The sequence below is a fragment of the Passer domesticus genome, chromosome 4, assembly GCF_036417665.1.
Source record: "Passer domesticus isolate bPasDom1 chromosome 4, bPasDom1.hap1, whole genome shotgun sequence".
Taxonomy (NCBI): Eukaryota; Metazoa; Chordata; class Aves; order Passeriformes; family Passeridae; genus Passer; species Passer domesticus.
The window spans coordinates 4,210,970-4,225,073 of record NC_087477.1 but is presented as its reverse complement, the minus strand read 5'-3'; the positions used below and the strand labels follow the sequence as shown (position 1 = coordinate 4,225,073).

The window sequence follows — 14,104 nt, the reverse complement described above, 5'->3', positions numbered from 1 at the left end:
CTTTAGAAATGTCCACTGCAGCTTTATTTGCAGCAGAGTTACATTTACTGGACTGTCCAATACAATTCCATGTGTCCAGAGCTAACTTTAATCACATAATTTAGGAGTGTCCAGCTGTAAATCTCACAGCCATGGGATCAAAAGTCCTTTCCACTTCTGGTTAAGTGGCTCTCCTTTCCGGGTCTGGATGTACACCCAGTCTCCTGACTAGTGAGGACATTCTTGAACATTCAGGCTTATTAGTGAGACCAAAACAACAAACTTGCACGATGATAAAAGCATTTTCTCCTAAGGGTTATGCTCTAGCAGCAGCATTTCGGCTTCCAGCCTTTGGTGGCAGACAAGGCTCAATAGCCAGGGCTGCCAGAAGGAGGCAGGGCAGGAGCAGTTTGCAAAGTTTCATTAAGAATCTGGGGAAACTGAGTCCCCATTTAATCCCCATTTTCTTTCCAGAGAGCCTCTAGGGATATTTCAATCCACCACCTTCTATCAACAACCATAACTTTTTGGAGGTGGTGCCAAGATTTTGTTTTCTCAGTTTTGTTCCTTGAATGTTGAAATAACTTACAATAACACAGAAGAAGGTCAACAGGCATTAGCTGTTTCTCATGCATTGTATGGGGTTCCCCCCTCTGCAAGGGGTCCAAACTTTTCATACCACAAGTTGTTCCCTGAGCAAAAGACCAGCGCTTTTCACCATGTGCTTCCTTCTCCAAAAGTTCTATTTCATTCCCCCAAATCCAAATTCACAAAACATTCTCCATTTCCCTTTCTTTGCGATCATTGCTTATTTTCCCGTGTAGTTCAACCACTTCTGTTGCAGAATGAGGTATCACTGCAGACACTGCATCCTGGTAAGTGAATTCCTTCTTTATCAGTGAGCAGGGCTTGGGATGAGGAGGGAAGAAGATTAGCTTTGCAGAGCCGAACCTCTCCTCCAGGGAGCAGAGGAAGGTGACATCATTTTCGGGGCATCCTGCCTCTGTATTTTATACGGGTGGGGAGAGTTTAGGGTGAGGGGCAGGGTTGGACTTTGAGGCACTAAAGGCCTCCCAAGGGCTGTGGGGCTGACCTTGCAGTCAGGAAGGCCTGGCTGTTCCTGGACTACGGAAAACACTGCTTCCGGGCCTTCCCCAGCAGTGTTGAATTGCAACTCTAAAGCTCTTTGGCTTTGGAAGAGCGTGTTTCACTGGTTTCTCATGGTTTGGGGGCTGGCTTCATCCTGGCATTCAATTCCTGCTCTGGCCTGAGGCTGGCTATTGTTTCAGGCTCAGCAATTTGCAGCTGATGCAGCTCCTTTTCCAGCTGATGGGCACCATACAGCTCTGAGTCAAACCTCCATGCATATGCATACCAGGCATGGTCCTTTACTGGGAATTTTTAATTTTCTTCTACCAAATTTCATGTTTCTCCACAAGTAACTGTGGATGGTGCTAGTTTCTCTCCATCCCCATCTCTCTTTAGGGCTGGACAAGCTTTCTATATAAGCTTTTAGCAAGTGCGTCAGTGGAGAGCAGTTCAGATCAGTTTCTGCGTGGGATTCTATTACTTTTCTGCCAGAAAAGAGCAGCTTTGACTGACAATTTATTTCTCCTTTATTATGTCATGAACAGTTAATGCTGTATAAAAGGCCCATCTCACCTCAAGAGTACCCTGCTTGCTGTGCCAATTAAAATGCAAGCCTCCAAAAACATTGCTCTATGAGATACTTTAAAAGAATTTAAACTTGTTCATGTACTCTAAGTTAGAAAAGCAGGAGAAATACTGACGAGATGTTCTCAAGAGTTCGGAACAACATCAAAACCCTTCACTGGCAACATTTGAAAATAAGAGAACTTTAAAGCCAAAAATAATTTAGAGCAGGATTCAATCAATATAAAACATTCTATGAAGCATTAATTTAGCCCATTCAACTTATAATCTTAGTAAGTTAATTTACATTTAGATTACTAAACCTGTTACATTTTAAGTTATTTTCAAAAATCTGAGAGGAGGGAAAAGGGAGAAGAAAGAGAAAAAGAGAATGACAGAAAAGAACCAACACAGCTATCACTCCAGGTTCCAGTGGTGTTCAGCTGATAGAAATTCCAAGAAGAGGTAGGGTCAAGACATGTGGTGGCCACATATCCCAAGGTAAATAGCCTTTGGCTCTCCTGGGGCCTTCCCCCACATGGGGCTCCCACTCACCTGGCCATTTAGGAGCTGGGTTAGGGGCCCCAGACACAGGTGTGGAGCATTGCCTCTGGTGTGCCAGGGATCAGTGGCCACTGCTGGGCTGGGATACAGGCCTGGGGGTGTGGGGCGTGCCGAGTGGGGCATGGCCTCACCAGAGCAAGGCTTGATCTGCCCCTTCCCCACATACAAGCCCCTGAAAAGTGTTGAGCCAGCAATCTCCTCTAGTCTCTCACAACAAGGTGTCCAGGTTCCTGTGCTTCTTGGCTGTCAAGACTCCACAGATTTGTGGCTGGATATTAAGAAACTTGGATATTTATTCCTTGCAAAAGCAGCAGCATGAGGGTTGTTTATTCTTTCTAAGGCCTTCCCTCCATTCTATGTCCTCTTCTTGAGGTAGTCCTTGTAAAGCCTCTCCTCTCTCTCCTTCTCCATGACAATGGAAAGGGTCAATGGAGAAAACAATAAATGAGAGGTTAAAACTATTAGAGTTATAATGTAGTGAGGAAATAAAAAGCAGTGCACAACAATAAGAAGAAAATAGTGCAAAAGGAGTAATGGCTTAAGCAACAAAGGTGAAGTGTCACATGGGGCCCCTGGAACAAAGACAGGATGGCGACGGCTTACAGAATGGTTCTGATGGTAGATGGGGGCTGCTGGTGCTGCCTGGAGGAGCTGTGCACCTGCAGTGGCAGTTTTCTGCTCCCTCTCTGCAGCAGGGATGGTGGCAGTGGCGATGGTGATGGGTGTCTCTCTGTCCCTGCAGAGCTCTGTTTGGCACTGCCGCTGCCATCAGTCTGCCACGCTGGGCATGTGTGTGGGAATGGGATCTGCCACTTAGCTGCCTCTTCCTACCACCCTGCTGGGCTCCACTTGGCTTGGCTGGACTCACTTGGGATCAGTGTCACCACTCTGGCTTGCCTGGTTCTGCTGCAGTGGAAAAACAGTCCCACATGCCACACTGGCCCTGATGGTTTCAGCTGTGTGTCAAAGCTGTCACTTCCGTGCCCCCCATCTCAGCCCCGCCTCCTGACTAATACTGTGGAAGGAGAAAAATGGGGGAAAAAATGGTGGTGGTGCTTTGGTCCCAAGGCCTCCCTGCTAGAGTGAGTCATACAGAACGATCCTCCTTGCATTTTCTGTCATGGCATTTCCCTGCTGTGGGAATGCCATTTCCCATGGCTATGATGTAAAATGTTTTGAATATATAGTATTCAATAATATAATACACATACATATATATAGATATATATATATATGTATATATAAATAAAATATATATATACAGAAAGATCCATGACCATGTCTCTGTACCTAGGAAAAACCTCTAAATGTAATTAAAGCAGTGCTTCTCCTTGTTTTCTGATTTCTAGAACAAAGGAATAAGCTTTCTGGTTTTTGCTCAGCAGAAATAGTGGTCAAAGACCACTGCTGCGGCTCCTCACATCCTGGTCCCTTCTCAGTGCTCAGCTTCTCAGTGTGGGCTCTAGGGGCTAAGTGTGTTTCTACTCTTACATGCCTTGAGCAACAGGTGATGGACTAGGAGGGCTTTTTGTGTTGCTTTGTAGCAGAGGAAAACTTTGCAGGATTTTTTTGGCATTAGGTGTAGAGCAGGTCTGGTTCTATGCATGAATTCACAATCCAGCCTAGGGTGCTGCTATTGTGATGTCAGCGGCCGCATCCCGGCGTTGTCAAGGCAAAGTTGCTGTGCCCGGAAGGGCTCAGTGTGCAGAGCAGCTCTGTGGCACGCTCACTGCAGGCGGAACCTGCTGATCGACGAGGTCTCTGCCAGCAGGACTCGGAATATTTTTGGTTTTTCCCACAGGCGTTGTCTGGTACAGACTTGAGCAGCGCTGCTCAAGCCATGGAGGGAGTGTGTGCTGCAGTTTGCGCAGCTTTTTCCGTGGCTTATTCTGGGTACTTTCTCACCCACCTGGCACGTAAGTAGATGTTGCAGCATATGGAAACCAAAATGCCACAAAGAGGCCTTTGGTTGGGTAAAGCCGCTGTCAACAGCTCCAGCCAAGAAGGGGGTGTCTCTAGCCAGTGGGGAGTGGGCAGCATTTGTAATGTGGCCTGCAGGGGCTTCACTCCTCCTGTGGCACAGCCTGTGGCTATGGAGTTTAGTCTCCTCAGTTTACTGGCTCAAGGAAGACAACTTCCAAGATAGGAAGAGTGGGAAAGCTTGTCAGGAGTCCTTGTAAAAGCTGTGCACTGCTCTCCAGGACTGAGGGAATGTCCCTCAGTTCAAGTCTTCTTGTCTGCATTCCCTCATCCCAGCATGTGCCTGTGGACCTTGACATTTCCTGCACACTAAAAGAGCCATTTGTTCTGTGATGAAGTCACAGAATCAGCTTGGAAAAGGCCTCTGAGATAGACATTTCAGAGGAGTTCTTGTATGCTCCCGAACCCTGGAGCTGTTCCCGTGCTGTGTCACGATAGAATTGCCACCCTGGCTAAGGGGCACTTGGGTGAAGCTTTTCCGGGGAAAGGTTTTCAGTGAGCTCATGGCAATTGCTGCATGCAATCTCTTGAGAAAACTGAAGCACAGGAAAGGGAGGAGCTGTAGCTCCTGCTGGGTGGGGTGGGGCAGAAGCAGTGATTGTTACAGAACCACTGGGCCTTTCTGAGTCTCAAGTTTCTGTGGGTTGAGTGGCCACAGAGGACAGAAGGTAGACACCAGGCAATACTTTGTGCTGTTGACTTGCTTGCTGTGTGACACAGGGGTTGCAGCTGGAGTGATGTAGTGAAAGCAGAATGCTCTGTCTTTGGATTGACTTTTTGTGGGCTTGCCCAGCACAGGCAGTTTTCTTACAGCATCTGGTTGTTTTTCCCTTGTGTGTTGCAGGTCACATCACCCGTGCCTGGAGAGAATCCGGTCTTTGGGTGAGTGGGAAAGAAGTCTCTGGCCTTGGTAGCATTTGACAATTGTGGAGCAAGCTGTGAGCTGGGTGTGTTGCAGTCCAGTGCCAGCCTGGTTGGATGAATGAAACTACAGTCCAGACCCTTTGCAGCAAGAGCAGCAGCAGCAGGAGGAGCCCAGGCTGTTTTCTCCAATTCCTTTTCAGAGCTTTTAAGCAGCTGGAAGTGGGGTTGCTTGGTGCTTTAAGCCATGACGGAATTTCCCCTGCACAAGAGAGTGCAGTCCCCTCTAATTGTCCCATTTTACTTCAGTGGGAACAACTTAGAAACCCATTTCTCTGCAGATGATTTCTCCTTAGTGCATCTGGGTCTAGAGCTGAACATAGAAAAGGTCACTTGTCCCTCACGCTGCTGTCTGTCTGCAGAGCCCAACACCAACCTCGGAGGATCCTCTGGCTGCGTGTCTTCCTGCAGAAGAGGCCAGAGGGGAGGAAGATGCTCCCCAAACTGCGCCTGCTGCCACTGCAGGGCCTGAGCATCCAGCATCAGTAAGTAGCAGCTCTGGGTCGTGCTGTGGCTGGAGCAAAGCATAGCTGCAAGTTTCTGATCAGACAGCACCTCCTGTGCCTGGCTGAAGATGCTGGAGGCTGGAATCTTTCCGGCCCTTCCCCCAGTCAGTGGAGCTTGGAAAAGCAGAGTGGAACTTGGATTGTTTATGCAGCAGCTTCCTACTGTTCTGAAAGGGGCTGTGAATTTGTCTTAGTAAGAGACAAGAGGTAGCATTAGGATGTCTTTGGATGCTCCTGGGGTACAGGTGAGGCCCTTGGTGGCCAGTGGCTGTGCAGGCTCCCTGTCCCCTGTGAGGAGAGCAGTGCAAAGATGCAGTTCACAAGCTTGCAGGATACGAGGAGGCACTGTCCCCAGCAGGGACCTGGCCCTCCCCACAGAGCAGCTAAAGTCAGTAGCTAAAGGAAGAGCTGAGCTGCAGCAGGGCCTGTAGCTGAATATAGGTAAGGTGGTGAATGACAGGTTCTTTCCTATCCCTCATGCTGCTGTCTGTCCACAGAGCACAAGGGCAGCGTCAGCACCTGCTCTAGCTGCCTCTGTACCTGAGGAAGAGGCTGAAGAGGAGGAAGGTGCCGATGAACCTGGCCCTGCGGTCAGCCCATGGCCGGAGCAAACAACACCAGTAAGTGCCCGCTTTGGGTAGCAGCGTCTTTGGTGTCATTTTGTCCGTCATGTAAAAGCAGCCTTTGGATTTTGTGCCTTGAGCTGTTGAAGCGGGCTGCACAAGCTGAGAGGTGAAGAGCCCTGGGTGTGGCCAGCAGCATCTTCCTAGGGGCTTGCATTTGAAATGGAATGGGGGCATCTCTGCCAGGCTCATTTGTGACCCAAATTCATTTCTTGTCCCAGAGCTCCATCTCCTCTGTCCTGGCACCTGCACGAACTGCAGCTGAAGGCTCGGGAGAAGGCTCCAGTGCCCAGGCTGGAAGCTCAAGCACGAGCAGCTCGTGCACCTGGAGCACGACCAGCTCGTCTGGCAGCAGAGAGCAGCAGCGAGAGAGGACAGAGGACAAGTGCCTGGCCATGCTGAGTAGGTCCTTTGTGATCCTTGTGTGCCGGAGCAGTGCCTTGTGTGCGCGTGTGCCGGCATGAGCTGTCCCACCTCCTGCTCAGCTGAGTGCCAGGTCCTGAGGCCTCCTCCACACAGGATCTGTTGTTGTGCTCTGAGGTGGTGAGGGATCAGCGGGGTGTTGCTCCTGCCTCTGAGAGCAGCTCGGCCTGGTTTGGCTTTGCCTGAGCTTCCCTGTAGGCAAAAGGCCAAGCAGAGATTGTTTCTGGCTGAGCAGGAGGCCGTGACCTCGCGAATGAGTAGGCCTCAAGGAGCTCCTGCGGGGCCCAGCTGCTGTGGGCACAGCCAAGGTCATCTTCAGCACTCAGCCTGTCCTAAAGGCTGAGGGACCTCATTCCTAAGGCCATCACAGTAGCTTATAACATGAGCTGCTGCTCCTGAAAGGCTGAAGGGCATTGTTTAGGCAAAGTCCTGCTTAAAGCTGGAGATCTGGGCTCTGCTGGAAGCACTTTGCAATATTCTTCCTGTTCTGGAGAGGGCAGCTGATGACAAAAATTGATTCCAGAACCCAAGATGCCTTTGATGTTTGCAAGGATGAAAGCTTGTGTTGAATGTCGCAGAGTGTTCATTGCCAAGAACAGGAAGGTTTTGTTTTTCCTGCTGCCCTTAATGTTTATAGACAACAATCACTTCTCTTGGTTAGAGTTTTCTGATCCCTGTCTCCTCTGACTGTTTCTCTGTGTGCTTAGATTTTACTTTAGGCTTTTAGTTTAGTGCTGGCCATCTGTGCTGCAGGGCTGCTTGTCTTGCTGCTGCTGTTTTTGAGGTGGTGCTGGTGCAGTGGTGTTGTTGTTTCCCGACTGACTGAGTTGAGAGGGCCCAGTGTCCCGAAGAGTGGGGCTGCCTTTGTGATCTGATGAAGGGTGGGATCTCTTTTGAAGTGAGCATCTGTCCTTGGGATTTTTACAGAGATGCTGGTGAGCGAGGGAGATCCTGAGGCTAAATACACAGAACTGGAAACTCTTGGCAAAGGGTGAGTGCAGCCACAGTTCCTTCTTCAAAGAGAGGGGCAGTGTGTTTTGCTCGTGTCCCATCTCCCCAGAGTGACATCAGGCAAGTTCCAAAGCTGTTCAGACACTGCGTTAAGATGATGCCAGGTGATCTCTCAATGCTGGCCAGCATTTATAGCTGTGTTGTGAAGGCACAGCCAAGACACCTGGATGCTGGCAATGTCTTGTCTGCGGCAAAGAGCAGCACCTGGCAGCTCTCCTGTCCCTCAAGTGTGTTTGCACCTGTTTGCCGCTTTTCATAGGAGAAATAATTTTTGAGTGTCTCAAAAGAATACAGAATACGTGGGAATGAAAGGAGGAGAAACTTCATTGTCTCAAAGGTCAAGCTAGCAGCTGACAGCTGTCAGGGAACAGCTCTCAGTAACATTTCTTTCCAATATTTTGCTGCAAATAAAATTCAGTAGTCAGGATGACCACCACCTAGTCTAGAAGCCAAAAGCAGAAATGAAAGAAGCAGCTCTCTTTTGTGGCTGCGGTGGCAAAAGGCAAAGTTTCAGGGGCATGCCCAGTGGCAATGCACTCTAGAGGAAAAGGCATCATCTGCCTGATGGCAGACTCCTCGTGGATCCTGTGGGGTTTAGGCGTTTGCTGCAAAGAATCCACCAAGCTATTCCCTTTGAAAGCCAGCTCTGCTGACTGTAGATGGGATTGATTTGCAACATTTTCTCTGTACCAGGTGTTCTGGTTTAGGGCGAATTTTGGAGGAAACCTCCAGAAAGGGCCCCTCCTAAAAGCAAACCCACATGGCCACTGCCCCCAGCCAGTTTGGGAATAATTTCCTCGGACAGAAGTGGAAAGAAATTGTTTATTTAACAGGGAAATCACTCCCCAGCACACAAAATGAACAATACCGGATGACAAAACTCATTTGCTGCTCTGAAGAGATGGCAAGTTCAGAAAGTCTCTCCTGGGGGTTGTCATTCTCCAGTGCTGGGAAAGGCTGCAGAGTAGGCCCTGGTGGGCTACAAAGTGTGAGCTCTCGGTGTTTTGCTGGGTCCCAGTCTGGAGCAGGTTCGAATGGCTCCAAGAAAAGGGAAAGAAAAACACTAAAGGCGAAACTCAGACTACCTTAGCTAGCTAAACTAACTAAAAAGCAAAAAGAGTGTGGTGTGTGGCCCCATCTGTGCCCAGACCACAACACTGGAGTTCTGTGTTCCAGCAGACTGCGGGGGAGAGTGCAGCTGATAACAAAACTCTGTGCTCCCTCTTCTCCCGGCCCCTACTGTCTGATCCCGTCTTGGAGGCACAGAATATAACATCCAGCATAAACAGAACAAGTGACTGGGGAAACAAGCATCATAACGTCACCCCAGAACAGAAGCCAAATGTACAAGAAGTCGCCAGAAAAGTGGAGTCCTTCCAGTGTCTGTTGCATCGAAGAGAAGCAGCTGCCAATGGCTCTGGACCCAGAACATAGCTGCCTAAGGACCCTGTGTTTTGAGGATTTCTCCATTTGTGTGCAGCAATGGAAGCCTTTGCCTGCTATGGCTGTGGCTGGACACTACTTTCCTTGCAAGCTGGAGAAGGGATCTGTGTCTAGAGGCTTTCCTCCAATGGCTGTTACATGGCTTCAGGCTTCTCAGAAAAGCCTGAGTGGTAGTGCTTGAGTTTGGCAGACAGACTCCAAGGAGAGGTGTAAGAAGACCCAACGGGCATATTCCTGGAAAAATCTGACACATGCACAGCTAGAGAAAGAGAAAAGGGAGAAAAGACCCAGAGAAGAATCTGTCATGTTCCATTTACTCTTTGCTCCAGGACTTTGTTCCTGTTGGACTGCAGTGTTTTGCACTAGCAGGGACTAAAGGACTTGTTCTTTCTCTGCTGCTGTTTTGTTTCTAGGGGTTTCGGCACTGTGTGCATGGCAGTGGAGACTGCCACAGGAGAAGAGGTAAGCCTCAAGCAGCGCCGCAGCTTCTGCAGCTCTCGAGTGCCCTCCCCTCTGCTGTGAGCTGTGGCTGAGCTTTGGCTCGCCAGTGGAGCTTTGCTGCAAAGGCAAATGGAGTGCAGAGCAGTGTCTGCCTGCCAGATACAGTGGGGACAGATTTTGTCCTTCTCAGCTGCCCTAGGGGATGCAAGGAGGCCAAGCGGTATCGTTCAGAGGAGGACACAGGGCTGGGTCTACGTGCCCAGGTGGTGTCTCAGAGCATGGCACTGCTCTTTGGGGCTGCAGCGTTCCTGAATTCTCATTTCTGGCTGTTAGCCAATACATGGAAATCATGCTGGCAGTTCTGCAGCCACCTGCAGTGCTGCCCTTGGGATCTGTGCTTAGAGAGAACAAGGTCTGCAAGGAGTGTCTCAAGGGCCTGAGTCCTGCTCAGAGCCTGGTGTGCATCCCTAGAGGATCAAGGCATGGGTTATTTCTTTTTACAGTCAGGCAGTAATTGCAAATATCAGTGGTGTGAATTAAAGTATTTTAGTGGAACGAAATGCAAATTCCTGAAGTGAGGAAGTGCTTGGATTGTCTTTTTTGGAGGTGTCCTTAATGATGTTTTCATCATCACAGCATTTTTTCCGTGAAATATGTAGGGTTGTGTTTCTTATGGGGAATAACCCTGAGGATGATTTTAGGACAAACAGCATTTTATCAGTCATGTCTGTAAGAGTTTGCTTTGTAGTTGTGCAATGGAGAATGCTAGTGGTTGCTGGAGTAATGATCAAGCCCCCTAGAAGTGCCCAAGGTTTCCCAGCAGTTTTGTTCCATTTCTACTGGCACAGAATCGATTCCTGCTTGCAAGAGGTGTGTCAATGACAATGGGGATGATAAAGGAAGGTCCTGGGGAAGACAGTGGGCACAGTGAGTGTTGTTAGAGCTTTGAGGTGGAGAGCTTAGACCATGTTTCTCCCAGGTTTACAAGGCAAAGGATATCTGTCTCTCTGTCCTGGGAGGTGCCCAAGCATGGGGTCTGATGTCCAGTCACAAGGCAGTTTGTCCCAGCCCAGCTGGGGCTACTGTCATCCCATAATCACTGTCTTCATGTTCCCTTTGTGCTCCTGTGCCACAGACTTCTTTGGTTCATGGCTTTCCATGTTGTTTTAGGTGGCCATCAAGAAAATTAGTCTCCTGCAAGAGAGCAGCAGCGAGCTGTGCCTGAATGAAATCCAGGTCATGCGTGGCAGTAAGAATGCCAACCTTGTGAACTATGTAGACAGGTGAGTGGTTCTGCTGTCCTGCCATGAAAGGTCATTCTCATCCTGCAAGCCAGAGGTGCAACCACTCCTTTGGTCGCTGGCAAAAGAGGATGGAGCTGTTAATTCCTGTTCTTGGGCTGATCTACAGCGTCTTGGGAGGAGATTGCATTGGGCCTGCATTCATCTTTCCTGGCATACCTAGTGTGAAGGGCACTTTCAAAGACAGGACTGGGCCCTGTCTTACTGAGCCAACAGCCTCCAAGTTCCTGTCCTCTCTCCACATTTTTTTTGTTGGGTTTGGGATTTGATTTTTTCCCTGTGTCTGAAGTGCTGACAAAGCACTGTCTATTGTATTTCCCTTGGCCAGTGTATTGTATTGGACAATACACTGTCTTGGTGTATTTCCCTTTCACCTTGCATTGGTGTGGATACCGAGCTGTCTTTTAGACTGCTCAGAGTTCAAGCCCTGCAGAGCGTCGGGAATGACTACTCACTTCCTCCTGTGTTCCTCTGAGAGAGACACAGAAACAAGAATCCATCAGGTTGTGTAAGTGCGTGCGTTCATCTCCAGGCTGTTTGCTCCTTTCAGCTACCTGGTGGATGAGGAACTCTGGCTGGTGATGGAATACATGGACGGAGGTTCTTTACATGATGTCATCAGGGAGACTCGCATGGCAGAAGGAGAGATAGCAGCTGTCTCTCGGGAGGTAAGGGATGGCACTTGTGCTTCCCATGGCTTGGTTGGGATGGTCCTTCCAAATGGGTGATAAGGAGAGGAGAGATTTCATCTTCCAAGCCTTTCTCTTATGTCCTTGGCAGTAGCAAGAGCATCTGAAGTGCCTGCCAGTGTCCCTGCCCTTCTTCTGGTGTGTTTGTCTTTGCCTCTCTAAACACTTGCCTGGAGCCTGTGTGTGCTGCATTCCTTCCCTGTAAGGGCAAAGGTGCTGGTGGTGCAAAGTGAAGCAAGGGGCAAAGACGAAGAGATACTCACAGGACTTTCCCAGAGCTCAGCCTCAAAGGAGAGCCTTGCACCCAAAGCGGTGTTTGCAAAAGCATCCACTGCTGTCTGGCTGCAGAGAGCACAGCCACTGCAGCAGGGCTCCTTCAGCCTGTGTTTGCAGGGCACTGGCCAGAGGAACAATTGCCCTTTCTCTTTCAGAAGCAAACATACCCTCACTTAGAAAGGCACTGCTGTTCTCGTGGTGGAGCAGCAGGCTCCTGCCCTTGCCAGCAGCCTGTCCTGCCATGGCTCACCATCCCCCAGGAAGTCAGTGTTGCAGATGTGCCACTTTTCTGCCTGTGGGATGAAGTCCACTTAGGCTCGTGTTTCTTTTTCCTCTCTCAGTGCCTGCAAGGCCTGGATTTCCTGCACTCCAAGCAAGTGATCCACCGAGATATCAAAAGCCACAACATTCTCCTGGGCTTGGATGGATCAGTCAAGTTGGGTGGGTGTTGCTGGCCAGGCTCAGCCGTGGCAGGCTGCGGTGTGGGGCTGCCTTTGGGTGGCTGCCAGTTCCCTGCAGTGGTGCCTGTGGCCAGGCTCACCCGTGGCGGGCTGCGGTGTGGGGTTGCCTTTGGGTGGCTCCAGTTCCCTGCAGTGGTGCCTGTGGCAGTGCAGGCTGCCCTGCTGCAAGCACAGAGCACAGCCACAAGGTGCAGGGAAGTGTTGCTGGGAAGAAGGGCTCAGGGGTGGCTTTGGGTTGTGTGTGTCCCTTCCCAAGCAAGGCAGTTACAGTCTAATAGCTTCAGGGGACTAAAATCCACTGCCTGAAACTGGGGGGTTTTGCTAAGTGGCCAATTCCGTATTTCCTTGGCTGCAGGCCTGAGGTATGGCCTCTTTACAGCTGGGTTCCACACTGCCTTCTTGGACATTGGTACAATGGGGATTTCTTTTGTTTGCTTTCCTAATTCACGCTGGCTTGATCAGAGTGGTTTTTCCTCCTCAGCTGATTTTGGCCTTGCTGCTCAGCTCACCACCGAGCAGAACAAACGGAGATCAGCTGTTGGAACAACTTACTGGATGGCGCCAGAAATTTTCACCAGGAAGCCCTATGGCCCCAAAGTGGACATCTGGTCCTTTGGCATCGTGGGGATCGAGATGGTGGACGGAGCGCCTCCGTACCTGATGAAAACCTTCCGCACGGTACGCTGCAGCTGCTCTCAGACACTGCTGTCACCCCAACAAAATCTGCTCCCATTCTTCTGCCTGGGAAGCTTGCCAACACCTGAAAATGATAGGTTCCAGGCTGCACAGTCTCTCGTGCTTCTTGGCCAGATCATCCCCTTGCCATTTTTGTGCATGAACAGGACCTAAAAATCAGGATGCCTTTTGCTTGGCAGAAGCTTTGCCTAAGGGAGCAGTGAGCAGTGCTGAGCTGCATTTTATGGAATAATCCTTGGAAATAGAAGAGTAAGATGAAAGTCACTCTTCCATGTCACTTGTAGAGGCTGTGTCAGTGCTCAGAGAAGCAAAGTGTGCTTTAGCTGATGGAGCTGCTGCTGATTCCATCATCCAGTGAAATGAGTGGTCAAGGCAAGAGCCTTTGCCTACTGGACTGGCTATGGCTGCCTCTGGCTTTGGGTTGTTTTAGTAGGGGTAGGAAAGGTATCTGCCACCCTGTGGCAGGGAGTAAAGTGCCACTGCAGAGTGGAGCTTGTCCAATGGGCTCTGTGTGAGCAGTTCGGGGTGCGAAGGAGACAGGTAGAGTGTGGCATTTCCTTCTTCTCTAGGTTCAACAGCTGATAAGCACCGGGGCCCCCCCGAAGCTGCAGAAGCCCAGGCAGCAGTCGGCGTGGCTGCGAGACTTTCTGCACTGCTGCCTGGAGAGGGACGAGGACAGGCGCTGGTCTGCCCAGGAACTTCTGCAGGTAACAGGCAAAGCGGCTGCAGGTCCTGGATGTGGAGAGAGAGGTGCACAGAATGCCCTCCTTTCTGTATCTTTCTGCTAGCCAGAGAAAGCCTGCTTCAGGCTGTGGGGAAAGTAGAAGCTCATTGCTTCTTTTTCTCTTTGGGCAGCATCCATTTGTAACATCAGCCAAGCCAGCCTCCTCCCTGACGCCTCTGATCATGGCCACGCAGGAGTTCATGGCCGACAGGAGATACTAGCCCTGGAGGAGGCCTTTGTTGTTGTTTGTTGTTTGAAGTTTGTAGTTTGTAGTTTATAGCTCGTAGTTTGTAGTTTGTTATGAGTGATAGTCAGAATAAATACTATAATAAATAAATAAACCCTTTGTGTTGGAAGCTTCCTTTTGTTCTCACCCTGTGAATAAGCTCTAAATTTGCTTCTGAATGGTCAGG

General features: G+C 49.8%; 1 protein-coding gene and 1 long non-coding RNA gene across 2 annotated transcripts; one reads left to right on the top strand and one right to left on the bottom strand.

Moving 5' to 3' along the window:
- Positions 1-2,471: 2,471 nt before the first annotated feature.
- LOC135298441 (uncharacterized) lies at positions 2,472-3,828 on the bottom strand. Its single transcript, XR_010360414.1, has 2 exons — positions 2,800-3,828; positions 2,472-2,598 (listed from the first exon to the last, which is right to left on the bottom strand). It is a non-coding gene; the product is annotated as an uncharacterized LOC135298441 (long non-coding RNA).
- Positions 3,829-6,504: 2,676 nt separating this feature from the next.
- Positions 6,505-14,026, top strand: LOC135298437 (serine/threonine-protein kinase PAK 3-like). The gene is made up of 9 exons (XM_064416000.1): positions 6,505-6,628; positions 7,577-7,640; positions 9,517-9,565; positions 10,715-10,827; positions 11,396-11,513; positions 12,152-12,251; positions 12,753-12,949; positions 13,537-13,674; positions 13,823-14,026. The coding sequence occupies exons 1-9, from the start codon at positions 6,622-6,624 to the stop codon at positions 13,910-13,912; spliced, it is 876 nt and encodes a 291-aa protein (XP_064272070.1). The 5' UTR covers positions 6,505-6,621; the 3' UTR covers positions 13,913-14,026.
- Positions 14,027-14,104: the final 78 nt, after the last annotated feature.